Source organism: Columba livia, chromosome 1 (genome assembly GCF_036013475.1).
Source record: "Columba livia isolate bColLiv1 breed racing homer chromosome 1, bColLiv1.pat.W.v2, whole genome shotgun sequence".
Classification (NCBI taxonomy): domain Eukaryota; kingdom Metazoa; phylum Chordata; class Aves; order Columbiformes; family Columbidae; genus Columba; species Columba livia.
The window spans coordinates 12,697,646-12,725,510 of record NC_088602.1 but is presented as its reverse complement, the minus strand read 5'-3'; the positions used below and the strand labels follow the sequence as shown (position 1 = coordinate 12,725,510).

General features: G+C 43.5%; 1 protein-coding gene and 1 long non-coding RNA gene across 3 annotated transcripts in view; one reads left to right on the top strand and one right to left on the bottom strand.

The window, feature by feature from the left end:
* The first annotated feature begins 8,174 nt into the window (after nucleotides 1-8,174).
* On the top strand, nucleotides 8,175-25,427 carry LOC102098596 (transmembrane 4 L6 family member 1). Of its 2 annotated transcripts, none has more exons than XM_005505388.3 (6): nucleotides 8,175-8,341; nucleotides 11,265-11,447; nucleotides 14,935-15,000; nucleotides 21,712-21,857; nucleotides 22,623-22,809; nucleotides 23,313-25,427. In XM_005505388.3, the coding sequence occupies exons 2-6, from the start codon at nucleotides 11,277-11,279 to the stop codon at nucleotides 23,331-23,333; spliced, it is 591 nt and encodes a 196-aa protein (XP_005505445.2). In that variant the 5' UTR covers nucleotides 8,175-8,341; nucleotides 11,265-11,276; the 3' UTR covers nucleotides 23,334-25,427. The 2 variants fall into 2 exon arrangements, with proteins under 2 accessions (XP_005505445.2, XP_021147183.2); XM_021291508.2 differs by having other exon boundaries at nucleotides 8,209-8,341; nucleotides 11,268-11,447.
* The window catches only part of LOC135576153 (uncharacterized), an 18,001-nt gene continuing 12,692 nt past the window's right edge, over nucleotides 22,557-27,865 (bottom strand). Inside the window, exon 2 of the long non-coding RNA XR_010467781.1 lies at nucleotides 22,557-23,109. This is a non-coding gene — a long non-coding RNA (uncharacterized LOC135576153). The remainder of the gene's footprint in view (nucleotides 23,110-27,865) is intronic.

Here is a 27,865-nt window from a genome sequence, read left to right as displayed (position 1 = left end):
AACTGTAACTCAGCCTTCACTTCTCCTCCTGTGTGCTCAGCTGCAAAGTGGGGATCATTAAGTCTGACTCTCTCTCCAGGTATTTGGAAGCTAATTTAGTTAATGCTTGTCAAGCACTTTAAGGTCTTCAGATGAAAGGAGCCGCAGATAGGCAAAGCATTACTATTGCTATTAATTATTTCTATTGTGCAAGTAGACATGAAAGCAGCAAGGGTGATGATTACTTGCTTCCTTTACAAGTAGCAAGACACAGTGCAAATACACAGACAGACACCCTCCCTGCCCTGCAGTGCTCCTAATCTTACCAGCGAGGAAAGGAGCACAAGCCCAAAGAAAAGCAATGCATGTAGTGACTTACCACACACGTTTTTTTTGCAACAGCTGGCTTTAAAAAGTGCCCTGTTAGGCAAAAAGCACAATATCACTATTCTGGGGTATTTAAAAATCACAAGCCAGGCTCTCAAAAAAGGAAAAGTTTCTTTCAAAATATAGTAAATGCTAATTCTCCTTATTTGGCCTCTGATTTTTGTGCAGATCAAGCTTGGAAGTTTTTCTCTGCAGCCACAGTGATTGAAAATACTTCACTCATTAAAAAAAAAAAAAAATAAATAAAAAGGTCAAAATTCTTGAAGAACAAGTTGAGGTATTTGGATATGTAAGACAAATTCTTGGTGGTAACAGGTTGCTGTCAATCATTTGCTCAGCATGAAGATGAGTGTGGTCTTGGTGGTAGCTCATCCCTCTTCCCTCCCAGGCATCCAGTGAGCCCCAGGAGCCAGGGGCTGGGTACACACCACAGAGGAGTTTATATGTGGTGATGTGATGCTCTGCAGTAATTTGTTCCTTTATCTAATGCCTGGCTAGACAGACAGACAGGTAGAGGCGTAAAAGAACCAAGTGGCTCCCAGCCAGATGCTGAAACCTCTTGCTGGTGGCTGTGAAAGGGCTGGCACTGGCTCAGCAGAGGGGGTGGGAAGCACAACCAAGGCCAGTGGTGTAGCGGGGCTGGGGTGCTCTGAGGTGAGATGCACCATTCTGATCCATCTCACCTTTCCTTCAGAGTGTGAAGGGACATGGAGGCACATCCTGGGCCAGGGAGTACCTGGCTGGCCCAGCAGTCAGGTATCTGCATCCCTCACCTCCTTCAGAGACAGTTTCAACACATCTGTGGAAAGAGGTTGTAGCTGGATCCACAATGTCTTGGGGGAGCCTTCCTCTGCTCTGTGAATCCAGGTGCTTTTCTTGTTTACTTTTTCCCAAATAAAAGCATCCCATTCATTTAATCTCAGCTGGTGAACAGGCTTGGGCAACATCAGCTGCATTTTTTGTGAGCTTATGATGGGATGAGGTTGCCTGATGCAAGCTGTTATTATATAAAATTATTAAATTACTCTTAAAAGAATCTCGGCCTCTTTCAAAAAGCAATTCTTGTGAGGAAAAGGCAGTGATGTTTCTGGCAGATCATAGGGAAGGGTATCCTTATCTCATCATAAGCATATGCAATACTACAAGTATCATAAGAGTATGAAAAATAAGTTCAAAAAGCTGAACAATCATCCTTCATGCACTGCTTCAGGTTTCCAGGTCTGTGTTTCATCCTTGGGCTCTCACCAAGCTCCCTCTGATGGCCACAGACATCGTGGCTCATTGCCTCCCTGTGCTGCTGGTGGGGCAAGACCCAGGCACAAAGCCCCAGCCTTGCACAGGGCCAGATTGCCCAATGGAGGAGGCCCTCCAGGTTTTTCATTTCTTTAATGTGTGTGGGTTCATCTCTCACCAACTCTTTCACGATCCTGTCTCCGCCCATTATCTTCCCTTTTAACAGTTCCGCAGGTTCTTGTCTTTCTCCCCCATCCTCTGGAGACCTGCCGTCATCGCAGCCGATGCACGTCCTGCTCTTAGCTCAGTTTAGGCCCACACCCTAATGTAAAGAACAGATTACACCACCAAGGAATGACGGCAACATATGCCAGACAGTTTGTTCATCTTTTTCAGTCCAGCTTTTTGATATCTTCTTCATGCCAGCTGTGGGGGAGCTGTGGACTCGAGCCGGCTCTGCTACTGGGACCAGAGACCAAAGCCCATGGCAGCACAGTGGCACTGCTGCCAGCATGACTGTGGCACTCAGCAAAGAGCTGTGTAGCTGTCCCTGAGTCACCTCAGTGCTGCGCTTTTATCCCTATATATCACAATCCTTGACAGAGCCACACCACCACAGAGCAGCTGAGGCTGGAAGGGACCTCTGGAGGTCATCTGGTCCAATCCCCCTGCTCCAGCAAGGCCACCTGGAGAAGTCTGCCCAGGACCACACCCAGATGACTTTTGAATATCTCCAAGGATGGAGACGATATATCTCCAAGGACAGAGACAATATATCTCCAAGGACAGAGATATGTGGGTAAGCAGAGACAGGTCACGTTTTCAGAAAGGACTATTACTTATGTCTCCTTTTGGTACCTAATTTTAGACAACAAAAAAATGCCTGTAATCCACCTTCCTCAGCATCCCCTCACCCTCAAAAAAGCCCTGAAACTGCCTTCCAGTGGACATAGGGGCAGAAAAGTATAGTTTGAAAGTGGAGATTGCTTATTTTCTGGTAAAATTTTGTAATGCAGTTGTCTGTGCAAACAGACAATCACTTTCAGAAACCCAGGCAGTTCTAAGAAATGTCCAAAGGCACTTCACTCTTTGGGAACAATTACCCTAATTGCATCAGGCCCTTCTGCTACATAAGATATGTGGACATTTAAATTACTGTTCTGCCCCAAAGTGAACCCAAACTAACTACTTTAGCATCAGCGAGAGGATGGATTGTGCTTTCTTCCATGAGCCAGCACCAGCTGGAAAAACAGACAGACCTCAGGATCTCAAGACCAGCTGTATTTCCAAAGGCTTATGCATTTTTTTTCACACATATGTCGGTTTCTCCAACACAGGCAAAGTAAGTAGCAAGTACTTTTACTAGCAAGCAGTAATTTTGGCTATGAACCTGGCCCCACATATATGTTTGAAACATTATAGCTATGCCAATGCAACTAGTATTGATTCTCTTCTTCTTTCTTTTTTTTGGCACAAAACCAGATGGGGGTGGTTAATGACAGGACAGTCCCCCTTGCAATAACAAGATTCTTAATGATCGCTCCTAACCTCTCGGCTGTTGCCCTCCTCTTTCACTCTGGTCAGAGCTGGTGCTCCAGGTACCTCATCCTCACATGGGAGTTTTTAATCTCTCCCAGGTTACCCAGCCAAGCCACGAGTCTTTCAATCTGACCAGAAACACCACCCTGGACTGCAGAAACCTGCCTTCCTGACAGTGCCAAATATCTCTAAAAAATGCAATGAGTGTTTTTTTGACAAAACCCACATTTCTTCACTATCTTCCCAACATTTAGTCTTCATTACTGAAGGCTTCCTGGAAGAGACAGGGCAATTCAGGGCAAGTTAGAAAGGGAGGAGAAGGATCACCAAAAGAAGCAACATTTATTCCATTTGGTCAGGTAAACAGGAGCATTTTCCAGTGGGTACTGCTTTAAGTTCCTAATTCACTTGCACCCTGAGCACACACTTGGATCAACCCAGTGACCAAACACAGGGATGAGAAATACCTTTGAGCCAAAACCAGAAAGAAGTGTTGCATGAAACCAGCAAAATGAAAGCACAAACCTCTAATTATTTTAATATTGGATAGTGACAGTGTTCTTCTGCACTAGGAGCACAAACAACCGCTGGCCACAGGTCATGGTTCATTGCCATTTTAGAAAACAGTGGGGCTGGCACAGTGCTGTCCCTGGACAAAACACTCACATAATTAAATAAACTGAGCTTTGCGATAAATCAGATGAACACGCATGCACACAAGCAAGCAGTGGGTAATACTTCGCTGGATGGGCAGAGCTTGCTGGGTGTTGTTTTGGCATGGTTCCCTCTCATCCCAGAAGGTGCTCCTGCAGAGCTTTGGCTGTGCAAACCTGTGGTGTGCCCCAGGCTCACAGTGTCACTGACAACCACGGGGTTTATTCCTAAAGGACTACCTCTTTCCAGTGGCACTAATGTCCCCAGAGTCAATGAACCATCATCAGAGGGGGAAAATTGCTCAGCAGACTCTAGATGTCATCTCAGAGATCCTAAGTATGTACAAGAGGGAGTTGTGCATATAAAGGAGATACAAGGGTAAAGAAAGAAGGGAACCAAGTATCAGGGGGGAAGGAAAACAAAACAACAACAAACCAAACAACAACAAAACAACAAACAAACAAACAAAACCCCACACCACAGGTAAAATAGAAGATAAGATCCACCTGTATGGTATTGAAGCTGTTGTCTCTGTGAAGCGTGCATCCAGAACAAGCTGTGTGTTAGGATCACACGTGTGTGATGGTACCATGCAGTAAATATACTTCCAAAGATTGTGGAGAGCCTATTTCAAACTTGGTCCAGAACAACTTCTATTCCAGCTCTTAAGACTCATATATATTCTTAATATAAGCACCGTAACCTGTACCATTCAGTTGTTTGATGTTCTTTATTGTGGTTACCTTTTTGCACTTAGCTGCCCCTCATCTTGCTTGGTGCTCTTCTCATGCAATCAAGTCTTTATTACCTGGGTTTGTGTGGGTCTGGGATACTCTGGATAAATGAAAACCTGAATAACACTGTCCCTGCCATTTTATCTTGCTGTTTCTACCTTAACAGGGCACCTGCATGCTCCTGGATACAGGCGGACATGTTAACTTGGATATCTGCTGCAAGAGCAGAGAGACCCAGCTTGGGCTCTGGGGCAGGTTATGACAAACCTTTTCAGAACCAGCTCAGCTCAGAAAAAGCCTCTTAAGAGCAGTTTGCTTCCTGATTCTGCTTTGGTAAAACCAGCTTCCCCTTCTCTCACTTGAAGAAAACATTAACAAGTGTCACAGGAAACAGCAGCAAGGGATAATTTGTGTCATAGTGCCAAAGTGGAAAAAAATTAAATTGAGTGGAGTATCACTGTGTACCTGGAATAAAGCTTTGACTTTAGAGGAACCACTTAAGATTTGTACTAAAATAAATAACAGCAGAGCTGCCTGGCTCTTTCTTACACAGGGTATCAGCAGCAAAAAGGGCATTTTCTCATTAGCACACCACAGTTGCATTCTAAATTGACAGATCTATTAATAGAGTAAGTGGTCAGTCAGATATGCCCTTCAAAAACCTGCATGGGGCTGTAATTCTTCAGTTTCTAGCCCATGCATTGCACCACACAGGGAAATTGTAGGGCTGGAATGGTTTTCACTTCTAGCATGATGAACAGGATTTTCCCCATATTTACATTTTTTCTCTCTGCACCCGTGCTACTACACGTAGCTGGAAAATTAATAAAGAGTTTATAGCTAAAAGGATAAAAACAAAATGAGGACCAGAGCTGATGTACAGCAAGTCAATATAATCAGGGGGCATTGATCAGTGGAACACAAAATGCTTTCATTGCCTTCAAAGTCAATATTGCAGTGGGAAAAATAGATGTACACAATTGTATACACTCATCTTAGCCACTAAATGCTTCACAGACAAAGCTCAGTTTTTCTAAGTGTTCTAGAGCTTGTTTTTTTCATTTCTTTAGAATCTGTCTAGCACTTCAGAAAAACAGGTAGGAGTCAGGCTCTCTGCTGTTAATAGGGACTTTTCTTTTGTTGTTCTTTTTGAAATTCTCTCTGTACTTCACAATGAGCAGTGTTTAGTTTAGATCTCATCAAAGACTGAATATAGATCCTCCTCAGTAATGAGCAAATCTAAAGATATTCCTGAAGCAGTATGAGGACTGTGTTTAATACAGCTTACTGGTATCTTTATTTTTCTGTAATAGTTAGAAGCCCTAATGTTTGGTTAAGTCCCTTGGTACAAAGAGTTGTACAAACACAAATGAAAACACTGAACTAGTCCCAAACAATTTGAAATCTATGTAGTAGAACAAAAGACAACAGATTGCTGTGGGCAAATGGAAAAGCACAAAACTAATAAAATATCGGTTCTGCTCATTGTGCACTTGTTTGAAAACTATTAAGCATTCAGTGGAGAACTACATTTGAATTATATTTGAAATTAAGAGACACAATTAAGTCTGAGTACCAAGTCTAGACACTAATGATAAGTAATAGATGAAGTATGGTAGAATGGGATAGGCTTTGGAAGGTGGAGAGAAGAAACTTAAAAAGCTAGTAAAGGAATGTGTAGTGCTGGGACACAGTACAGATAAAAAACTACAGAGGTGAACCTTGCACATCAACCCGAAGGGCTATGAGCTGGGCAAAATCAGAGAAAACCAGAATCAAAATCAAGGATGCTGGGCCCAAATGAGACTGTTAGCTATGTGAGGATGGAAAAGGTGGTACTTACAGATATTACAGAGTAAGAGTCTATAAAAAATACGAGCAACCAGATATGAGATTTAGGTGGAAGGTTCATCTTGAGTTCCATGAAGTTTCCTTATTTGCTTCTTAACTTCCTACCTAAGCTGTCAGGTCCTCCCAGGTGCCCCAACTGGCAGTGCTGGTGTTGTTCAAGTTGTTGTAAATTTAATTCTTTAAATGTTTTAAATGCCATTAGACCTTGTGCCTTTGCCCTGTCTGAAGATTGTCTGAGACATATTTTCTTCCTTTTCCTTAGGGTTTCAGCACCACCACACAAAACATGGGAAATGCTGTTGACACTGACGTCAGCTGAAGTTTGGGGCACGGGGTTCAGTGGGTTGCACTCAGTTTCCATCTTTTTTGCCACTTGTACTGTAATGAAATTTATTTGCCTGAGATCATTCCATGGACTTTCTTAAGATTTTCATTAGCTGTGAATCACTGATGAAGACAACCTTCCCTGCATTCTCCAACACTGATGGTATTAACCACACAACCTGGGGACTGAAGTCTCAGGCTTTGCCCCTGTGCTTTTACATCCACTCTGCCACACTGGTAGTCTTCATGGATGGGATTCATATGACCACAGATGTCAACATTTAGCCTGAAAAAGTGTTGATATTCTTTCACCATTAATGATTTATTGTAACCCCCAGTAGTTCCTAGGATAGATATGGTGTTTTTTTTCCTTAAAAGCGTCTGTTTCTCTCACTAGGAATAAAGGTAATCTAGGGTAACATCTACTTCATGGACATCTACAGTCATGTGAGATGAATTCCACCCTACACAACCAATTTTTCATTGTAAGAAGTTTTCTCCAACAATGAGAATGAAGATGAGAGACAACAAGGCAGAGAGCTGAATACTTTGCAACTTTGCTTTCATTCACATGCCCCTTTCATTGATGTTTTTGTGGTCAAGTCACTCACCGGGATGTTGAGAACAAGGCAATGGCAGGTGCCTGCCAGAGGGGACATGTTTTCAGTTGAAGAGAGAACTGAGCATATTCCTAACTTGATTGAGGCCAAACCTAACCTACTGAGTAACATATACATTGATATGGTTTAGTGTTTGGACATATTTTAAGAGTTATTACTATATTTTCTGCAAAAGAAAATGGCTACACCCCTCTTTCGTCAGTATGAGTCTTTTCCCTGTTGAATTTTAACAGTTCTTCATACCCTTTGCTGTGTTTTTAATTTCTTGGACCATCCTTAGTATCTCTTTTTACCTTTCTATTCTCCTTTGCCAAAGTGAGTCTTCAGTTTCCCTTCCATATTCCCACTCTCTCATCCTTGGAACTGTGCTTTTCTTTCCTTGTTTCTTCACTTGGTCACACATCTACCTTTTCTCCAGCCTTTCTGCCCTTCTCCCTTATTTTTCCCCTGCCTTATTAAGAATTCTCTTCCCTTCCCATCTCCACTTTCCTCACCCAGCTCTCCCAGCAGCACACTTCACAGCAAAGCCAGTGTCAAATTTTGTGCAGAAGATGACTCCACACCAATGGCCGTACTTTGCTGTGCCGCCGCTTCGTGTTTCAATCACATTATTCTGCCATGCATCCATTGCTCCTCTTCATGTGCTTGCACTCCTGCCATTCCTGCCTCTCCTCTTCTGACAAACTGCACATGGTTGACATGGTTGCAACAGTAAAAAGGTCTCCGCTGCTCAGATCTGCGTGTCCCAGGGGGGACAAGGCATTGACCACTGGAACACTGCCCTAAAATAATCAATAATACTGGGTAGCAGGCCAACCTCACATTGGCCAACCAGAGACAACTCAGGGTATTTCCTCATTCTCTGGAGAGAAACAGCTATTTGTTTAACAGAGGCCATTGCCCAAAATCATTGCTGTGCCTCTGTTGGACCACCACGCTCCAGGGGAGAGGAGCTGGAGAGCCCAAAGCCAGCTGTGGGAAACTCTGGAGCCTGGAGGCCATCTTAGCCCTGTGTAGAAGGTAAGCAAAGGTATTTACCTGCTTCCCTCAGCATTAATAAGCGACATTTTCTAAAACCCTACTTAAAAATGAGAAACTTGCTCTGGCTACCTTGCTTAATGAAGCTGTAGAAAGTGCTTTTGTTTGCTCAATAAATAAAGCATTTTGAGTGCTTCTGGCAACCCAGAGTGTTTTCCTAAGCCATAATAACATGGTTAGATCCTCTGATGTACACAGGTAGCAGAGCATCACTGATGTTGGTGGTAGAAGCTCTTGCAAGGTCTGGTGATTAATGTTTAGGTAAGTTCTCCTTGCAGTATGAAGTGGTATTGAGATAGGTCAGAGAGAATGGTCTCTAAACCCCCGTTCTTCCAGCCAAAGCAGCATCGTGTTCCTTTGCACTGGGCAAGAATTGGGCCCTCTGGCTATGTGCAAAAGATGCAGAAGAACACTTATAACTCACCTACAGGACTTAGCTTTTATAGGAGGCCAGGCTGTGCCTGTGCTTGTTTGCTTGTTTCTGGGAGGAGGAGAAGTAGGTGAGTTTGGACAGATGAATGGAAAAGCAGAAGTTAGAATGAGATGTGAAAGCAAAAGTCAATGTGAAAAAAAAACCCAGCATGCATCAGGCATTAAGAGAAAGACAGGTGAAATATTCAATATTCTTTACGCTTCCCTCCACTCTCTTCCTGCTTCATCCTTCGTTGTTGGTCTGCTTAGATTTTTCTCTCTTTGAGCTGTAGCTTTTTTTCAGAGGCTTGCAAAATTTCCTGCCCAATTTTGAGCACTATATAAACAATAGGCAATGGCCATTAACCAAGAAACACCTTTGTTAAAAATGTTTCCTTCTGTAATAGTTTAATGGCAGTTAATTTGTTTTAAGGCTGGATTAAAAAGCACAACATGATTGTAAAGTGCTCAGAAGATAAAGCGTATAAGCACAGTGCTCTAATTAAACTTGCAGTAGCAGAGAATGCAAATTTTTTGCTATAGAAATGCAAACTCAGAAGTTGTCTCTGGCAGCCCCAGCTACTTCACAGCAATATACAACACCCCATAAATTCTTTCTGTTTTCCCTCTCAGTTACAGAGGTCTGAGGACATTGGTCTCTCTTTGTGCTTTACCTCACCTCTTTGATGTCTTTGTTCTGTCAATGAAGCTAATTTCAGCCTGCCTCTGGCTTTCTCAAATATATTCGTACTGTCTCTCACTTGGGCTTTATTGCTTGGGAACCCAACTTTGGTTGATTTCTGTACTCCTATCCTGCTTAATACCTTCTCATCACCAACTTCTGTCACAAAACTTTCAAGATTAGCCAACACACATGACTAAATTGATGGACATTTCACTGTTTACTGCCTTGGCTATTACAAAAACTATTTGCATGTAACACTTGTACGCATGCATGTGTACGTGTGTGCATGTGTAACACTGGTGTGTGTACTGAAATTGTGTGTATGGAGATTATTTTCCTTCTCTTACATTTTATAACTTGCTCATGGTAGACCAAACCCATCTTTGTCACGAACTGTCAGCTTTCTCTGAGGACAGAAACCCACAGATTGACACTTTATATTTTTATGCATTTGAAAGGCTTGAGCTGGAGCGAAGCTATGATAAAACATCATGAAGAAGTTGTGACCAGTTCATGCCATGAAGTTAATGGCAGTGTGAAAGTTCAATCATCTTAGTTAAAATAGTCTGAAATTTCCAGCCTGATGTGGAGAAATACCTGTGGATCCACTTTGATATTGAGCGGTCTTTTCATCTCTAGATCACAACATGGGGCATTATGAGCTGGGGTTGCTCACTTTGGTGAATGTGGATCTAACAGCAGCCTACGTCAAATTTGTAAGGAACTGACAGAGGTGATGAAGTGATGGGAGAGGATATAATGAGGCACAACAGCCACGTTTACAGCTTGGGAGATTCAGGTTGAACACGAGAAAAGATCTTTGCACCATGAGGTTGAGGCAGCCCTCCAAGAGGTCACCCACAGAGATGGTGGTAGCTTTATCCTTGTGGGTTTTCAAGGCGCAGCTGTGCAAAGCCATGGCTGACACAGTGACCTGGTGTTGGTGGTAGTCCTGCTTTCAGCAGGAGGTCAGACTGGAGACCTATAGAGATCCCTGTTGATTCTTTGATTTTAAAAGAAGAACCTGACCATTGCGAAACACTAACCTGCTGTTTTACACATTATGGCAGATCTCTGAATATGGCTTTGTGGCCTGCCCTTAGCAAGTAGCCATAGAGTTAGACATGCTTCCAGTTTTTCAGATACTGGGGCCAAACAGCCCCATAACCCACAGTCTCATCCACTCTTATCTGCATAATAAGTACACCACAGAAAACAGTAACAAAATATACTCCAGTTCTTTCTGAGAGTATGTTTTTGACTGAAATAGAGAAAATGCAGCTGGTAGGGGCCCTGGTGAGGTTCCCCAATCTGCCCCAGCACCAAGGCACGGTTGAGTGTTTCTGTGGCATTCCTGGCAGTCATCTCCTCTTCTAGACCTGCAGGACATCTCAAATCTGCTTCCCAATACAGTCCAGTGCATCCACCTCCCCTTCCATCCCAGGCCTCAGCCCCACCATGAAGTTCAACAGCCAGGGCATCCGTTTCTGCAGCTCTGGTTGTGTTACTTATGTTCCAAATGGACATACAACTGTCCATCAACAACTAAAAATAAACTCTCATTTAATACCAACATATGACGAGCCCTGGCAATTTTAAATAAGTTCAGGTAAACAATCCAGTTTTTTATAATTAAATTTTAAATAAAGTCTCTGAATGGAATAGGCTCTGTAGAATAGGATTATCTGTGAAAGTCTTAACTGGAACATTTCTTGCTTCAGAACTGGTTCTTTCATTAAATAAGAAAACTGTTAAAATCCTGTGCTCCCTGTGCAGCAGTAACCCAAACCTCCCTGTGTCTTTCCTCAGCAGAGAGTTACCATGTGCACGGGGAAGTGTTCGAAGTGCATTGGGATCACCCTCTTCCCACTGGCAGCATGTGCCATAGTCTCCAACATCCTCCTGTACTTCCCTAATGGACGAGTTCTGCAGCTCAGCGAGATAACTGATCTGGTCTGGTTTTTCCATGGCATTCTGGGAGCTGGGATACTGGTAAGAGAGAAATGTTCCTCCATTTCTTATGGATTGTTTTTTATTTGTTTTGTTTTAAACTCAGGGCTAAGAAAACCTCTGTTAACAACAACAACAAAAAGTCCTAGAAATGTCTTTTGCATAAACATATGGGCAGCTTAACTGGGAAGCTGGGGTTCAGGACTAAGGAAGTACATTCAAGACTGAAAAAGTCCCTGATCCCAGGAGTACAAGGTATTCCTGAAATAAAAGTCAGGACTCCAAGTGATGAGGAAGCAATAGGACTGACTTTTCACTGTGGAGAAGGATGACATGGGTGTTCACATCTCCATGAGTCAAAGTGAAGCTGAGGTCCTAAGCTCAGCTGGAGGTGGTGAGTTTTCACTATTGGCTGCACTCCCTTGTTACTCCTCTGACTGGTTTTATTCTCACATAGTTCACAAAAATCATTAAGGAAGGAACTGAAACATTTTTCAGTAGGTGGTCGTTAGAGACCCAGCCAACACTCAGTGGATGTGGAGCTGCAATAGCTTAAATCCCAAATGACCCCTGTGTTCCCACACACCCACCTACCTCCTCTTGGATTTGTTCTGGTCTGTATGAGACTGTGTCTAAGTTGTATGACCACTTCTCCACTCCACCATTCAGGAAAAATTATTTTATATGAATATCCATAACTAGAAGGGAACTTGTTTGTGAATACTGATCTTCCCAGTTCATTAGAAAGAAGCCTCCCTTTACGTTCTTCCAATTATCCATGCAAGTGCAGATAAAAGCCAACACGCCTATGATAAGTACTGGCTGTTATGCAGCCTTGGCAGATGGTAAACTGGCACAGAGTTGGCTACCTGCGCATCAAAAAATGAATGTTTAAGAATAATTAACTTAGAAAAAAAAAACAACCTCATTCAGAGTCAGGCTATGATGCAGCTACCACTTAAGTCTATGGAAAAGCTACAGTTGTTGTGGTTCAGATTCAAATTTCCCAAAGCAGAAATGTAGTATAAGATCATACAGTAAATTGTTCTTCACCAGCAGCTTGCCTGCTTCTTCTTCCAGCTACCACTTGCGCCTATTACTCATTCTGAGCTTGGACGTAAGCATGAGTTTGTGGAAGGAAGCCTAAAGAAAAAGGTGGAACTGCATGAGAGACCTGTGGAAAATTTGTATCATTGCAAGCCCAGGAGTCATTGGCGTTCAATGAAAGGAAAGGCAGATGTTAGGCATGAGAGCGTCACAGGCTCATTGAAAGTGTGCCTCCTTTTAAGGCTTCCTCAGAGGCTTGCCTGTGGCCAGGACTACATACATCAAAAATGAGAACAGTAAGTGAGCAGGGAGCAAAAATTTGCATTGACCTTTAAAATGCAGCAGTAGGAGTAATTATTGATCCACAAACAATGTTATTGAGTGTTCATGTTTTCCAGAAAATAGCATGACAAATGCCCACAGGTGCAGAGAAGGGAAAAACCAGCATTATCATCAGCTCTATTTTCCAGGTGCTGGAAGCATGGGAAAATGAAGACTGGCTTCTGGGCCTCCTAGAGAGCTAAGCAAGAGGCAAGAGTGCCCTGTGGCTGGAGCCTGGGCCACAACCTGACTCCACAGTGAGGACAGTCAGGGCTGCACAGCGTAACCCTGTGCATCTAGGTTGCCCTGAACGGAACCCAGGGCTGAGGAGAAAGTTATGCCAACAGGTTGTCTGATCTTGGTGAATCCCCCTGTAAGCAGGACACGGCCTCCAGAGCCAGGACTGTGAGGGCAACTTCAAACAGCCTTGCCTGGCTCTGTGAGCTGGAGAACCTGTCTCCACCTGGGAGCTTCATGCAGGGACTGATAGATACATCACCAGTGCTGAGCAGCCAGCCCCACCTTTTCCTCCTCCCCTGCTTCTCCCATGGCATTTTATATGACATCAAAACCACTCTGCTTCCTTATTTCAAAAGCTTAGAGAGTAAAGAGAGGAAGGCTGTCTCCATGTGTCATAATGTCTTTCCTGATGGAAAGCCTTTGTGCAACCCTGGGAAACACCTGACGGAGCCGTGGCTACTCACAGACCTCATTTTACTGACAACAGTCAAATCTAGCAAATTTTTATTCCCATATCAAAAGGCAGGTGTTTATAATCAGGCAATGCAAAAAAAGAAAAAGAAAGCTGTCAAGCAAACTCTTCATCCCGAACTAGGTTATAAAGGACACAAAAGTGCTCGCAGCTTAGATGGGAAATCTCCAAAGAGGAAAGACAGCCCTGGAGGAAAGGGTGTATTGGTTTGATGGACAGAGCTATTAACTCTCCTTCTGAGTGCTAGACCATGACACACTGGGACCGAGGCTACCTTAGGGACCACCTGTGATTATTTAAGAGATGACTTATTTCCAGGAAGAGGAACATCTCTTTAACCTTAATGCTCTACACCTGCAGGCCTCCACAGCTGTGGTGCAGCACCCACTGCAGGCACTGGAGGCTGCCCCTGGGGTGTGCATTAAAGGCAACGAAGGGCTAATCCATTGGAAAATATTTAGCAGCTTGCAAACCTAATCAGGTTTCGTAACACTGTCCTTCACAGTTTAACAGGAATATTCACACTACACACATGAATTCACCGGGCTTCATTCATCATGGACATTCTGCTCTTCCTGTCCTATATGGGGCTTCTCTCCAAAACATAGTCAAACCATTTTTATGGCTTTTCTTTGTTTATTTGGGGTGGGTGTGTGTCTCCTTCTTTCATTAACTTTACAGGGACCATTTCCAACTTTATCAAAGGCTTCTTTTCTTGCGTTGCTCTGTGAGATGCCTACACAAGCAGTGGTGGACAGAGGCCAGGGAGCAGGAGAGCTCTGGCTGCACAGCTGCACCCACAGAAACTTTCTTGCCCTGTAGCTACCAACCTAAATGCAGCTTTTCCTATCTCCCGAGTGCCTCTGTAAGGCGGCATTATATCCTGAGACACAGATGGTTGCTGACTCCATTGTATCAGTCCAGCTCCACCTGGTAATTACTCTGAGAAAGCTGAACTGAACTGGGAATTCCCTGTTGAGTGAAGTCCATTTTGTAGGCTTCCAAGAAGCTTAGAACAAGGAACCAAAATCAAGTGTGTTTCAGGAAGTTTAAGACTGATTTCCCAATTATAATCCAGAGCAGGATGCCTAGAAGATTAAAACTGACATAATTCTTACTCCAGTAATGAATCTTTTCTGAGTAGAAATTCCATTTTCTCCAAACCAACATTTTTGTTCCTGGAAAAAGATAACAAAGCCCTGCTGGAAAGAAGCAGTATAGCTTCAGCAGCCAGAATTACTGTACCAGAAACTTGCCAGCCAGCTCTAGCTGTAACCCCACACTTTTCCTGAGTTACTCTTCAGCAAACACCAACATCTCAGCAGGTGTAACTCACAGAGAAGAAGCAGGTGGTTTGTATTTGAGGAACACGATGCCCCAGCTTCTAGACTTTGAAAACCATCCCAGCAGAAGTACTGCACACCAAATCAGCTTGTGCTTTTCTCACAGGTTCTTTTGCCGGCATTCATGATGCTGGGAGCAGGTGGAGCAGGATGTTGCGCTAACAGATGTGGGGTAAGTGGATATTTATGTGTTGAAATGGCACTACAGGGTTTGTGCAATAGCTCTTAAATGGCTGTTCAGCAGCTGGAAACATACAGTGACAAACCATCACACCACCATCAATAGCCATGTCAGGGAAATGCAGAAGAAGAGCTTGATCTACAGCGTCCCTGGGCTGGGGCTGAGAGTTCAGTTAGCCAACAAGAATGTTATGATATTGCAGGCACTGATATGAGGGAAATCATACTCACCCAGGGAAAGTGCTGAAGCACTTAGCTGCGTCATAAAATCATAGTACAGTTTGGGCTGGAAAGGACCTTCAAATCTAGTCCAATCCCCTGCCATGAGCAGGGACATCTTCACCCAGATCAGGTTGCTCAGAGCCCCATCCAGCCTGGCCTGGGATATCTCTAGGGATGGAGCATTTATCACCTTGCTGGGCAACCTGGGTCAGTGTTTCACTACCTTGATTGTAAAAAATTTCTTCCTCATGTCTGGCCTGAATTTCCCCTCTTTCAGTTTAAAACCATTACCACATCCTATTGTAATAGGCCCTGCTAAAAATTCTGTCCCCATCTTTATTATAGGCCCCTTTCAAGTACTGAAAAGGCCATAATAAGGTGTCCCCAGAGCCTTCTCCAGGCTGAACAACCCCAGCTCTCTCAGCCTGTCCTCCCAGCAGAGCTGTTCCATCCTCTGACCATTTCTGTGGCTCCTCTGGCCCCTCTCCAACAGGTCCATGTCTTTCCTGCACTGAGGGCTCCAGAGCTGGACACAGGACTCCAGGTGGGGTCTCACCAGAGCGGAGCAGAGGGGCAGAATCACCTCCCTCCACCTGCTGGCCACGCTCCTTCTGATGCAGCCCAAGATACAGTTGGCCTTCTGGGCTGCAAGTGCACATTGCCAGCTCTTGTCTAATCTTTCATCCACCAGGAACCCCAAGTCCTTCTCAGCAGGGCTGCTCTCAACCCCTTCATCCCCCAGCCTGTATTGATACAAGGGGTTGCCCTGACCCTGACCAAGGTGCAAGACCTTGTACTTGGCCTTGTTGAACCTCATGAGGTTCACATGGGTCCACTTCTCAAGCTTGTCCAGGTCCCTCTGGATGGCATCCTGTCCTTCAGGCATGTAAACTGCCCCACTCAGCTTGGCATCATCTGCAAACTTGCTGAGGCTGCACTTAATCCCACTGTCTATATCACTGATGAAGATATTAAACAGTACTGGTTCCAGTATGGACCCCTGAGGAACACCACTTATTAACAGTGTCCATCCAGATGTTGTGTCATTGACCACCACTCCCTGGGTGTGACCATCCAGCCAATTCCTCATCCATGGAACAGTCCACCCATCAAATCCATACCTTTCCAATCTAGAGAGGAGTATGTTGTAGGAGACCCTGTCAAAGGCCTTACAGAAGTGCAGGCAGATGACACCCGTAGCCCTTCCTTTGCCCACTGATGTATTTAATCCATCGTAGAAGGCCACTATGTTGGTCAGCCAGGAATTGCCTGTGGTGAAGCCATGCTGAAGACAGAGCGGGAACAATACTTTACTTCAACCCACATAAAGTAAATAACGGCTCCAGCTTCCTCCTGTTCGAAACGATGCTAAAGATTGAAATGGTTGCCTGTTACTCCTGCTTTCATCTGGTCCTGTTTCCTCCATACCCTCCCACAGCATTTTGCTTTTCTACAGGTTCATTCCTGCTTACTTCTCTAGGGGCAGAGATCTCCTACTTTGCAGGCCTATATTGAAAGCCTGAGCTTCTGTGTCTGGCACTGAGGAGCCAGCTCTACTTCCCAGAGGCTATTCTCCATGGAAGGCTTTGACCCATAGCATGCATTTGTCCAAGGGCTGTGCCTGTGAGAGGTGCAAATGCAATTCGGACTCTCTGTCATCCAGAGAAAGGCCAGAGAGTCTTTTTCCTGTGTTAAATAAGAATATTATAAAGCAGCATGCTATATCCTTATAGCAGCCTTCCAGTACCTAAAGGGGACCTAGAAGAAAGCTAGAGAGAGACTTTTTACCAAGTCATGTAGTGATAAGACAAGAGGTAACAGCTTTAAACTGAAAGAGGGTATATTTAGATTAGATATAAAGAAGAAATTCTTCACCACAAGGGTGGTGAGGCACTGGAACAGGCTGCCCAGAGAAGCTGTGGGTGACCCATCCCTGGGAGTGTTCAAGGCCAGGTTGGATGGAGCTTTGAGCAATCAGGTCTAGTGGAAGGTGTTCCTGCCCATGGCAGGCAGATTGGAACTAGCGAATCTTTAAGGTCCCTTCCAACCCAAATGACTCTACATTTCCATTAGTCCTCAAACACTGGGCACAGATTTCTATGTAGCTACCATTATTAGCAAGAATAAACTGACCTAGAAATCTTTTTTCAATCCTCATCCTTCCCATAAACATCCTGGAACAAGATATTCTATACAATAAGGCATGTCTTTTTTGTACTCCTGAATTAATATTTAGTTTGGTCCATAAGAAGATCTTAACCTCTTCAAGATGTTTTACTTAATTCATTATTCATAATACCAAAATAACATTCTTCATTAGGATGTCAGCAATTACCTCCCAAGGGACACATCATTACATTGACTTTGCCAGATGTCACATGCACAGCAGGGAGGATTTGCTAGCAATGGCCAAGTGGGCCAGTTGCAGAGGTGGGATGTGAGCCTGGGCACCCTGAACCCACTGCCTGAGTCATTTGCTTCTCCTGATTTTGAATGATGTAGAAAGCAGCAGTGAAAAACATCGATACTGTGGGTGCTCCCACATCTGCTGAATGTGGTCAGTCACGAGAGGAAATCCAGCTGAACTGGGCTCAGTTTACACAATGGCTCAGATGTCCCTTCTCCGTCCTTCTTTGGCTGGGTTCAGTGCTGTCCAACAGCCCACATCGGCAGAGCTCCTCTGCTCCCCTCCACCGCCTTCTTGCTGTCTGAGCCATTCCCAGCAGCAGCACAGGGATGCCAGGAATCCTGTCCGCATCTTCTCAGCCCTGACCTGTACGAGCTGTTCCTCCTCTTCCTTACTTGCTGTTAGAGAGGCATACAATATTGTTGAGGAAGAAGTTTGACTATGTGCTATGGTATCCATATAGAGTTAGCTGATGGCCAGTTGATGAAGCTACTCAAAGCAAACTAGAGAATAGGCTCAGTGAGGACTTTTATCTTTGAAAATGTTGTCTTCTGGGACTGTGTGATTTACCCACCTCTTTGAGGTGGAAAGGGGTGAAGCTCTACAAGTAGGCCTGTGGTTTAAACAATGTGGCTCAAAGCAGAGATGAGATGGGGACATGAGCAATGAGTGAGTGGCTTTGAATGGCATTAAAAATTATTTCCCCTGCACAGTTCCTGGGGAAGAGTGATTTCCAAGCATGCAAAAAGAAGTGAGTATTGCAGGGAGATCTGAAGGCCAGTAATATGCTTCTTCAGGAGGAGAAACCTCCAGGAAACTTTACTTTGGGGATAGCAGAAGGAAATGCACAGACACGCACACAGGGCTGCTCAGACACCCCGACCTATGGGCTGTCTACCCAAGGTGGGGTATGGTGTGAATCATCAGGTGCTAAAGAGCAGAAGAGCCCTTGGACCGGTCAAACATGCATGATGGCAGCAACTGCCCAAGGTGCCAGAGCTCCTTGTGAGGTGGGTCTGGGTGGACCTGATATGGGGTCCCCAGCTCTTGTTGACTTGTCCACTGACTTCTGCCTACTGTCAGGGAAAGAGCCCACCCTGGAGCTACTCAGGAATCTTTGTAATCCAAAGGCTAGCGTGGCCACCTTTCTGCTTTGGGGACCTCAGGTATACAATGATAATTTACACTGAATATTAATCATTGCTTTTCATAGGAGAAATAAAAGGCTAAAGAGCTAACATTGATCAGAATTCGATCAGAACATGACCATTTTCCTCAGGGTAGGGACACTATCCTATTATATTTTGTGCAATCCCTGGTTTAATAGTTTCAGACTTCATCAAAGTATTTTACACTGCTGAACAATAGTAATAACAACAATTATATTTTGCATTGTTTTTATTCACCTTTTTGAGTTTCCAGTTCATAGTGATTAAACAATGCATTGAATAAGGTTTTTTCCATTAATCCATTTTAAATTGTTGCCTGCAAACCTACCTAGATTGCTTTTTCTCTTTGCATTGTGGAGTAATGATTTTGGAAAGCAACAAACTTAGAAAACTTTCATGACTTGCAGCTTAGTGTGTACACATCTGAAAGCATGCACTGCACCGGTGCAATAAGGAAAAAAGGGCCCCCAAATACAGCTTCTGTCATTGAATTGGCAAACGTACTCCTCTATTTTTCTCTAAGCCTTCCTTAAGAATAGTCATAGCAGCTTTCCAGACAAAGAAACCTAGATAAGCAAAGATAGCTGGATAATCAAATAGAACATTAATCCACAAAAACAACAACAAAGCAAAACAAAATAAAACAAAAAAATACCACCTCCAGAGAAAGAAACAGAGAAGAAAGAAATGTGCGTGAGACAAGAATCAGGGCAACAAAGAGCAGCACAAGCTGGGACAAGAGGAACTTGGTAACTTCACCAAAGCACCTGATGCAAATGCTCAAAGAATGAAAGATGAAAGTCTTCATCAGCTCAGCAGAGACAGACAATTGTGTGAAGGATAAAGCAGAGAAAAAAATAAAATAAAATCTGCACAAATGGTCAGTAAAACCTTTGCAAGAGGTAAGATGCCACTGTCTGTCTAGAAAATGCCCACGAGAGCCAGTCTAACACCTGCAGCAACTTTGGACCCGCCTTGCAGCAACAAGTAGTCTTTGTCTCTATAACCATGTGCACAGTAAATGAAATATGTGAGCTGAAGCTGGCCATACAGCCAGCAGATTTCAAATAAGAAATCATGCGTCAAAGAATAGCCATCAAAGATAGAAGTGACGAGTGCTGCTAGTACTCACACTATCATAAAACATAGAAGTAGCAAAAGATCATTTGACTTTTTCTATCATAATTGTCTTTAGGATTCCCCATACTGTTATATTGTGCTAAAACTAATGATTAGCATAATTAAGATCCTTCAACCATGATGCAGAATGCACAGTTGAAGTAAATGAGAAAATAGTTTGGGAGACGTGGCTCTGCGTAGGCAGGAGTTTCAGACAGAGCATCACCTTTGTGCCACTCACCTTTGTGCCAAGGCTTGGCTGGTGATCTTATTATGAGAGACAGTGCATCAGCTACAAAGCAGCACTGCTTTGGTTCAAGACAATGTGCTAAATCACCTACATTTTGCTGACAATGAAGCTCTGCTAAGAGGCAACTCAGCCAAAATGCAGATAAAGAAAAAAAGAGTGTCTAGCTTTGTGAAACAAAACGAACAGTTATTGATCAGTGATGATGAAATAAATCTCATGGGAAATACCAGCAACTTCTAACTTAACTTTAGAGCCAAAAGGACACACAAAATAATTCCATTCACACACTGGCAGCCTGTGAGGTTGTACAGAAGGGAGTAATATCATCAGCTGGCAAGTTGGAAACTGCGTTCATCAGCTTGAACATGTTTAGATAGTGAATAGTTTTCAAGACTATGTCACAAATCTGCAACATGGATGGTGGATATTTCTATTTGTCTCTGTAGTACAGAGCTCTTTGGAGCAACTGGCATGAGGAGAAGGTTTCTACCTTCCTTGTGGGCTATTAGATTTCACTGGTATTTGCTGGCAACAGGGAAACTCAACGCCTGAGGTATTTGGCTTCAAACCCAAGTCATGGATGGGGATGTTTCCCAAGAGTTTCCTCAGCCAAGCCTCTGCCCCGACTCCCAGGTAGTCTTGCTGCCTTGGCCCTGGTCCAGGCCTTTCCCTGGCTCTGCCTGTCTGCTCCACAGTTTATTCACTCTTCTTCTTGGCAGAGTTGTGAACAACCTCAAGCAGTGACTCTTGGAAGCTTGTCCTAGATACACCACCAGTAGCAGCCACCTGAGATTCTCATTTCCATATACAAACAGCAACCACGTACATCACATCCATCAATAGAAAACTACCCTGAAACAGAGTAAAGGTGACGTTTCTGTAGGAGTGGCCGATGTAAAACGTACAGGTGTATTACATATAAATTGAAGTCACTGCTGGTTCATTGCCACATGCAACACCATTAGATTTCTCAACACAAGCAGTGGTAACCACATGTCATGTTGTTGCAAAATGAAGGAAAGGAGAAATAAGAAAGGCTCTTTTGTATTCCTCATCAATCAGCAAAAACAACTAATGCATATTCTGTTGCTTTCATACCTGGTTCAATAGTTGCTTGCTGGTTTCTGCTGGTACAAGGGCTGAGAATAGTGCGCTTGGCAAAGAGTTGGGAATGCCAAGGCACATAATGTGGACCACATCAAGCCAGCACTGGTTTCATATTAGCTTTTTGAAAGAAGATGCACTAGATTATTTATAAGTGATGGGTCAAGTATAAAACTCTGCATAATTAAAGCTCTGGGCTTACCCACTTTTAAGAGTAAAACAAAAACAGTTTGAAATCTTTTAACATCTAGGATATCTGCAGTAGTCAGAAAAAAGTAAACTATTTTTTATTCCACAAATATCATACTATTATTATGAGTTCCAGCGTATAGTAGGAAACAGGTAAAGACCACTTCCTTCTCATTTGATGTAATCTTTCCACGCTACTCAGTGCCTCCGTGCACATGATGTTGAAGGTCTTCTGCCTTTCAGATGCTGCTGTCGGTGGTCCTGGCTGTGCTGGGATTTGCAGGAGGAGCATACTGCGCAGTCATCTCCTCGCTGGGGCTGATTGGGGGTCCTCTGTGTGACACGGGTGATGGGGAATACCTCTACCCTTTCAGGAATGACACTTTGGAGTGAGTATGACTTATAAGCTTCTACATATTTGCTTTCATTCTCCTCCCTCATGTTTTCATAGCAGATTTGAATTTTTCCAAAGTGAACCAATGGTCCACCCCGTCCACACCTAAATTCACATTCCTCTGAGTAACATGTTCCAGCTGGTCATCTCTTTGACCAAGGATCACCTTTGGTAAAAACTGCTTGAGTTTCTTCTGTTGTGCTTGTCAGCAACCCCTTGTGCAAGTTGCACCACATATTCAAAAGGCTGCAGAGCTGTGACTCCCACCAGAGTCAACAGGAAGTGATTGATAACTGTGCCATGTTAATCTGTTAAATCATAATTCATTGAGTCTACTCTAGCTGCTTCCAAAAGGCAAAGCAAAAATCTTCTCTGGATCTTCAAAGTTAATATTGCAACTCCACTCTTTGAGCCACAGCTGGAGACAATGAATGGACTGGACTGAAAAACTACACCAGGAATGGAGAATGTGGAGACACATTTTTAAACCATTAAGGACCTTTCTCTTTAGCTATTAGCACTGCCATAAATTAAAAGAGAGATTCTTGTGCATGCAACAAAGCAAAGATGTGGCGATCATTTCTAGTCATTAATTGCACCTCTGCAAGGAGAATCCTGAAGAGAATCACCAGCTTTACCAACTATAGTAGAATCTGAGACTCACTTTACATGGTGCAAATAAGTTCAGAAAATGTAACACAGAAAGCATTATCAAATCTTTATTTTCAAATAAGTTGCCAATTATTTTCCTTTATCACAGAGAGAATTATTTGTTCAACCAGACAACATGGAGCATTTGCAAAGAACCTGAAAACATCATCCTTTGGAATATCGTTCTTTTCTCTATTCTCCTGGCCATCGGTGTGATTGAAGCTGTTCTTTGTTTTATTCAAATCATCAATGGACTTACCGGCTTCATATGCGGCACATGTATGAGGAAAAGAAAGGTTGGTATGCAGTAAAAGATATCAGAGTGCTTTACTTTCTTACCACTTTTAGTTTTAAACTCTGGTAAACGTACATGATCAGAGAGATCTGCACAGCCCCTGAATGAGCTCCTCTGGGGAGCTGAGGCAGTGCAGATGCATTACACACCGTCTCTCTCTCTGTCACTTTGTAGTCAGGGGTAACTCCATCCTCAGATATTTCAAAACAGTGGAGCAGTGTGATGTTTTGACACACTCAGTTGCATGATTGTGTTCCTATTCAAGAAGCCTTTTTGATAAAATGTAATGACACACCAGCATCTGCAAGTGAAAGAGAAGTAGAGGTATTTTTGATCAGTCAACAGTAGGAAAAAAGTCATTTTACAAAACAAAAGAAAGACTCTTTCAGGTTTCATTTCTCACCACTGCTTCCTTTTTATTGTTTGTTTTCATTGTACAAGATGCTTGCAGTAAGTCTGATATCCCTCTGGAATATTAATCATCTTTCATTCATTGCCTTTCAGACAAATATTTCCGGAATGTGAATGACCTACAGGGGATGCCAACACAAGCCCTGAGCTACCAGTTCACATACCATAAGGATAGTGCACTATGCTGTATTTATGGGGGGATGACAAAGAAAACCCAAAATGTTTAGGAGTTTCATGTGGCAAAATGATTTTTTTATAAAGAAGTCAGAGTGGAAAAGGTCTAGAGGATTTAGATCTCAGATGGCAGATTTTCATCACTCTAAATATTCCTGCTAAATCCATGATACTGGCAAAACCACTAATCTGTCTTGTCCTGACTGCCATACTTGTGCATAAAACACAAGGGTCCCCAGATAAAAGCTCACTGCTTTCCCTCTTGTGTATATGAGAAACTGAACCACTGTTAATTTATACATTTATCAGCTCCATTAAGCAGGTGCTCTGGCTCGATGTAGATAATCTCCCATCCCCTCCAAATCCTGCCTTGAGCTCACCTGTCCCTTCCTACTAACTTCCCAACTGGGCACTTCCAGATTTAAATGAGGATGCACAGAGAATATATCAAGCGGCATTTGTGACACCACAGAGGCAATTGAAGCACACGGTTTTCAGCCTCTCTCAGCAACCCCAGAGCCAAATCCCCCTGCGCTCCTTTGGTAGCTTGCTGTCATGTTTGATAAAGTCCAGTGCATTTCTAAATCAGTTTCTCAGAAGTATCTCAGAGACATGCTAGCCCTGGAAGGCCATTTCGGTCAATACAAATGGTAGGGTTTGGGGCAAGAGCATAGCAATGTCCATTTTAACAAAAAGGAGGAAACTAATTTTGCCCTTCATGAGACTGCATAGGAGTCTTACTAATTTCTGTACGGTTGTTCTAGAATAAATCACATGGACAAAGCAATTAACTGGTAAAGATAAACATTAAATCGATAAAGGTAGTAATTACATGCAGCTTAGTAAAAAATAAGAGATATCATCTGAAAGGCAACAAATTGCGTCAGCCTTAGTGTTACAGCAACAGTAACCCTGACCAGGAACTGCGTCATTCCCCATCATCACTCAAGATCAAGCCCTTGATGCTGAAGACTGTGAATGGCAAATTCCAGAAACCCCATCATTTCAGTGACTTCCTCAAAAGCTCATTCTTGGACATACCACTGACTTTTCTGAGTCAGCCAAACTGTAAAATAACCTTTATCTACCCTGAACACATGTATGCAGGTATCAAATTCTGAATATATTTAAAGCACTTGGAGTCTGTCTTTCAAAGAGACACATTTATGTTTCCTCAATCAAAGGTATTTCTGCACTGAAGCATGGGAGCAAGTTATTAGAGCACAGTTATTGCAGACACACAGGGCTGTTTGTGCTGCCCTCTAATGCAGCGTATAAAACACTTTGTATAAATGTCCTCTTTACACAAAATGAGGGAAAAAATGAGAATTGCACAAAGATGAGGAGCACATGTTCACTTAATTGGAACATAGCTTCACCTCTGGAAGAAGGAAATTTGACACATTATACTTAAAACCCCCCCCCCACACAAACCAAACAACATACCACCACCAACAACAACAACAACAAGAAACAGAAACAAAAAGAGACACCATAAGTCTCATTGAAGTTTGCAGTCATGACTAGGTGCATCCAAACCTGCCAGGTGGTTTAAAAATGTTCATTGTCAGCAGTGAAGCCTGGACAGTACTACCATGTAAAACAATAATTTCAGTAAAGCCAATTGATTAAAAAAAAAGTCAAAGAGGCAGCTTGAAACAAGGATATTCAGCACACAGTTAGACAGAGAGACTCTTTCATCAGCAGAGGGGCTCCCTGAGTTCTTCATGGTCCCTAAATATCAGCCATGCCCTCAACCTTCTGTTTTGTCGCCCTGACTCTCATCACTATGTTAAAGCCAGTTTGGGCTGTGCCAGCACTGGGAAAGGGAGAGGAACCCCCCGGTAGACACCACCTCCAGCATGGGAAAGTAAATATCCTGAACTGTTCCATCTGTGTGTTCCAAGCTGTCCTGCCCTGGGGATGCTTAGTGTCACATCTGTGTGGTAATAGGGACACCCTCTGTCCTGTCAACTGTGCAGTCATTGGCTTCACTGATATATGTAAATATTAAATATTGTTATTCTGAAGTTATTTTCTGGCTTGATTTGTGTGGCCTAAAGGACTTGTGACTTCAGACTAGCTCTGATAGGAAAAGACATGGAGTAACACAGAAAGTAGAGTCAAATTCACCTTGTCTAACTTGAATCACTGAAAAGGAGTCTTTCCCAGGGTAGGTATCAAGCCATGCAGCCATGGAGAGGCAGCCTTCCCCCAGCCCGCATGGAAAAAGATGTCCAAAGCAAGCAGGGGGAATTGCCTCTCCGGGCAAGATCCAGTTGTCCACTCTAGACAGGAGCATCTGGTGGCATTTGAAATGCAGCAAAGCATCCTGCTCAGCCTCCGGGTGACACTCTAGGTGGCAAGGGTCTCCCACATGTCCCATGTCACACCTGAGAGCCACTTGGAGATCTCTAGAGACCCAAGTATCTTGGCTGGAGCCAGCAACACAAAGATGTGGGAGACCGAAGGAAGTGCCTGTCTCTTGGAAACACAAAGATGCTAAAAATTCTTTTAGCTAAGACAACTAAAGGTGGCTAAAATTAGGTGAAATAATTTCAGCTTTTGACTTTTTGGATCTCCTAAATCACCTTTGACACCTGTCAAAGCCTGAGCTTGCAGAAGTGTCACCAGAGCCCTGTCTGGGAGCCACCGGCACATCGCAGCAGGGGCAGCTCCTTGCACCAAGTGCTGAGGGACACCTGCAAACCCAGGCTTTTCTGTGCCTTGGAGCTTCCAAAGAAAATGGCTACATAATACTACTAATAATAATAATTTTGATTTAGATAAAGTTGGCTTGACCAGAGATGAACTATCATGTTTCAGAGTTGGGATTACTATAGATTTTAAATTGGATTTTTTTTCCAAAATGGAAATAATTATTTGAGTGAAATCTAACAATGGAAAAGAGATGTTTTGTCTCAGAAATGTTCTATGCATTGTACACATGAAGAATTTAGTAACACTACGGAACCCGCAATATTCCTCTGTATCTATCTTTTATCCCTATTCATCTTCTATCTCTCTGTCTATCTCTATATCTGTCAGTCTTAAAAAACTGATGGTAAAAACCTCACACAGGCATAACGACGACATATTTGTTTAATTTTTATATTTATTTTTCACTGTGAAGTCTCACTACACAGACTCACACAAGGAGTAAAAATATGTTACTTTCTAATCAAATTATCCCTCTCCCTTCTGTATTTGAAACTCACGCAGGAGATCAGCCACATGCAAATCTGCGTTGGTTGGAAGAGAGAAGAGAGTTCCTGGGATTGGCTTGGGATAGGAATAAAGGACACCACCCGAAAAATTGTGGATGTTCAGAGACCTATGGCCCAGCATTTCAGCTGCCAGGATGAAGGACATGATTCAAATAACTAGGTTGGAAACCACAGACTAGTTCAGACCATTTCATTTCAAGAGGAACTGTCAGAATATTTTGATGCAAATTCCTCAGATGCCTCAGGCCCTAAAGCTTGGTTTTTCTTGGCATGAAGAGCAAAGCAAAGCAATGGAGAGGCTGATCCCCACAAACCTCCCAGTGCCACAGCCTCTGCTCTACAGCTCCATCCCCAGCCCCGTTCCTTCCTGCCCCGAGAGCTCCTCACAGGCAACCACTCTTTGCAAGTAAACTTCAAAAACATCCCAAATAATTTTTTAAAAATTACTTTTCTGGATTCTCAGAGTATTTAGTTCCTTCAGAGCACCAGCTCATTGGGTTTGTCCCTTTCCAGACAAGTGACAGGGGACAGCTACCCTTTGGAAATGCCCTTCCTGCAGGACCTCTCTCACTCCCTTTCATCCCGAACCCGTGGGCCACAGAGGGCCACCTAAAGCTCATCATCAGTAACGTAGCACATTTAACCCAGAAAGGCAGGCCAAGGGTTATATCAAAGGCACAGAAGCCACTGTTTTTTCCCTCTTTATTTCTTCCAGTTGGTTCCCTTCAAAGCTGAGTAGCTGTAAGCTGTTACTACAGTGCAGATCATTTCCACCATAGATAAAAAACTTCTGTGGCACACAGTACTCCTCACTTTCTTCCAGTGTTTTTACAGGCTTATTCCATCAAGGTCAAGTGATAAGGAGAGAGCAGGAGCTCAGCTGAGTATCCCTCAGAAACACTGAAGACACACCAAAATATCCTGGCTGCTGCTCCAGAAGGGTATGTGTCTCCCACAGGGCCTCTGTTCCATCCGCTTGCCCATGTGGATGTCTCAGAGGTTTTAGAGCATCTCAAGTGGCACCACCCATCTCTACTTGAGCAGCCAAATCAGCCCTGAAGCATTTACTGGGTACAGTGACTCCACTCTTAAAAGCAGCTCTGAGTCCAGCAGACTGACATCTGCCCTCACCCTGTCCTGCCTCACAGGACCTAAAGTAGGTCAGTGAATCACCCCCTAAAATTGCATATTTCTGCCCATGGGTTACACAGGTAGCTTGGAGGGAGCAACACAGTACCTGACACC

What these genes read in the sequence shown, in the direction of transcription:
- LOC102098596 (XM_005505388.3), top strand. Translation starts at nt 11,277, where the DNA reads ATGTGCACGGGGAAGTGTTCGAAGTGCATTGGGATCACCCTCTTCCCA. An exon ending in TTCTGGGAGCTGGGATACTG is followed by an intron (nt 11,448 to 14,934) that starts GTAAGAGAGAAA and finishes CTTTTCTCACAG; the next exon opens with GTTCTTTTGCCGGCATTCAT. An exon ending in GTTGCGCTAACAGATGTGGG is followed by an intron (nt 15,001 to 21,711) that starts GTAAGTGGATAT and finishes TCTGCCTTTCAG; the next exon opens with ATGCTGCTGTCGGTGGTCCT.